This window comes from Penaeus japonicus, unplaced genomic scaffold (assembly GCF_977035675.1).
Source record: "Penaeus japonicus unplaced genomic scaffold, GWHDUDI00000001_assembly GWHDUDI00000037, whole genome shotgun sequence".
Taxonomy (NCBI): Eukaryota; Metazoa; Arthropoda; class Malacostraca; order Decapoda; family Penaeidae; genus Penaeus; species Penaeus japonicus.
The window spans coordinates 15,163,596-15,166,095 of NW_028234439.1; the positions used below are offsets into that span (position 1 = coordinate 15,163,596).

A 2,500-nucleotide genomic window follows, 5' to 3' on the forward strand; every position below is an offset into this window, starting at 1 on the left:
GTCAATATTTGAGGAAATTGTCGTTTTTCTAGTCAGACGATAATTCCAAATTTCCGCGTGAAAACATTTCCGTCGTCTTTTTAGCCAAGCGTACTCAAATCAAGAACTATATTTCAAAATGTTTATATTTGTTTAAAATCATTCATTATAATCAAATTTAATTAAATTTATTTTTCTTGTACATAATACTATAATATCAACAAATATAAATATGCAAATCTAAATTTCATTCCAATAAATAAAATTTGTTTTAAGTGCTCGATTTGACTGTTTACATCCGTCAGCCGCAGAGCGCGCCATTTTTCCTCCAGCTTTGAAACACCGTATACTGTGCCAATTCTCCTGCATGGACACACGCCCTTCGGAGGAATATTTGATTGAGAATATTTTCTTGCCTTTTCTTGTTACGCTCATCATCTGCTAAATCAAAATCTAGCATCGCCACTCACTGTCGCTTGCTCGGCGCCATTGTTTGCAACTGCGAGGCGAATATCGCATGACTGAGCCGATGGTTCCTGGCGGACTGCGCGCCTCCAAAAATTTACAATTTTTGAAAATTTGACGAAAAACCGACGGAAAGTATACTAGTGTGACCTCGCGCCTCCTAAAAGTGTGACCGCACCTCAAGACTCACGTATTTCAGTTTTAAATATCCTCTGTAAAATGCTAATGCTTTAAAATCATGCAGAATTTTAGTTCCTAATTTGCAACATTATCACACAGAAAAACGGATCTTATTCCAACCTGTGAAAATACCGTGCATGAATAAATGGACAGGGATACGAAATGAACGTATTTATTAAGCAAATTCTCCCTTAAACATTAAAAAAAGAAAAGTGAAAAAAAACAAAAAAAAAATCATATTTGGAATCAGTTGGTTTCATATTCAAAATAATAGTGATAAGGATAACACTAATGATGTTGGATGGGGATAAGAAAAACAATGATGATAATAATGATGATAGTGATAAATATAACAATCATAATGATGATAATGGTGATAGGAACAATATCAATAAAAATATATGATAACAATGACAGCAACAACAACAATAATGAGATTGAAAATAACAGTAATTGTAATGGTAATGATAACAATGATAATGAAATAAGAATAATAATCAGATATTAATTTTTAAAAATTATGAAATATAATGGCAATAGTTATGATGGTAATCAATAGTAGTGATAATTATAAACATTATGATTTTAGATATGGCAATAATGATAATCATAATGATGAGGATAAAAATGTTGATAATAAAACTAATAATAACAATAGTGACAATAGAGTAATAATCAAGCTAATGACAATAACGATAGCAACAATAATGATAATGATTTTTACTATTATCATTTTGATAATAATTACTATGAAGATTGTGAAAATTATACTGAAAGTAATAAAATAATAATGCTGATAATAATAACAATAGTAATAATAATGCTGATAATAATAATAATGATAATAATAATAGAATGATAACAACAACAATGACAACATCAACCCCAACAATAAACACAACAACAGAAAAAAACAAAGAATCGAAACCCCTTACTTGACCATATAGAGGATCGTGGAATCCAAATGCAGCCACAGGTAATGGTTCGGAATTGTCATCGTCTGAAAAGTCACTTGTTTCGCGTTCTTGAAGAAAGCGTCCGGCCTCCAGATGTCTTTCAGCCACGACACGGGTAGGAGGCGGTAGTCTCCTGTGAGGTTCTGTGGGAAGCGAAGACGGTGGTCCTTCCAGCTCTGAGCGAAGAAGATGTCAGCTGCGTAGGTCTGTGGGTGGAAGATTGAGGTGTTTGTAGATAGAGAGGTAGGTAGGTAGGTTAGTGGATGGATAGATAGCGAGGTAGGTAAGTGGATAGAAGGATAGATAGATAGGTAGGTAGATGGATAGATAGGTAGATAGATAGATGGATAGGTAAATAAATAGATAGGGTGGTAGGTAGATAGATAAAGGTGAGTAGAATGATAGTCATACGTGCATTATATTATGCATAGATGCATAAATACATACATGCACACATACAAACATACATAGGCAGATAGATAGTTTTAAGAGAGATATATAGATTTACCTACAATTATGTGTGGTGACATATTATAATTTGTTTCCAAAGGCGATGTATATATATGTATATATATATATATATATATAATTATATATATATATAATATATATATATATATATATAATATATATATATATATATATATACGCAAACACACACACAACATACACACACTTATATATATATATATATATATATATATATATATATATATATATATATATATATATATATATATATATAATATGTGTGTGTGTGTGTGTGTGTGTGTGTATACAGTCTGTATATCTATCTATCGCCTAAGCTGTAAATCTATTTACCTGTCTATCTATCTATCTCTCTTACTACATATATATATATATATATATATATATATATATATATATATATATATATATATATATATACATATATATAT

The 2,500-nt window shown here is 30.4% G+C and overlaps 1 protein-coding gene across 8 annotated transcripts in view; it reads right to left on the bottom strand.

Annotated features, from left to right (window-relative positions):
- Window positions 1-2,500, bottom strand: part of LOC122248685 (glycine receptor subunit alpha-2-like) — a 167,973-nt gene that overhangs the window by 36,907 nt on the left and 128,566 nt on the right. For all 8 annotated transcript variants that reach the window (XM_086532065.1, XM_086532060.1, XM_086532062.1 and 5 more), the window contains one exon: window positions 1,560-1,786. In XM_086532065.1, the coding sequence (XP_086388191.1) occupies window positions 1,560-1,786 (227 nt within the window). The remainder of the gene's footprint in view (window positions 1-1,559; window positions 1,787-2,500) is intronic.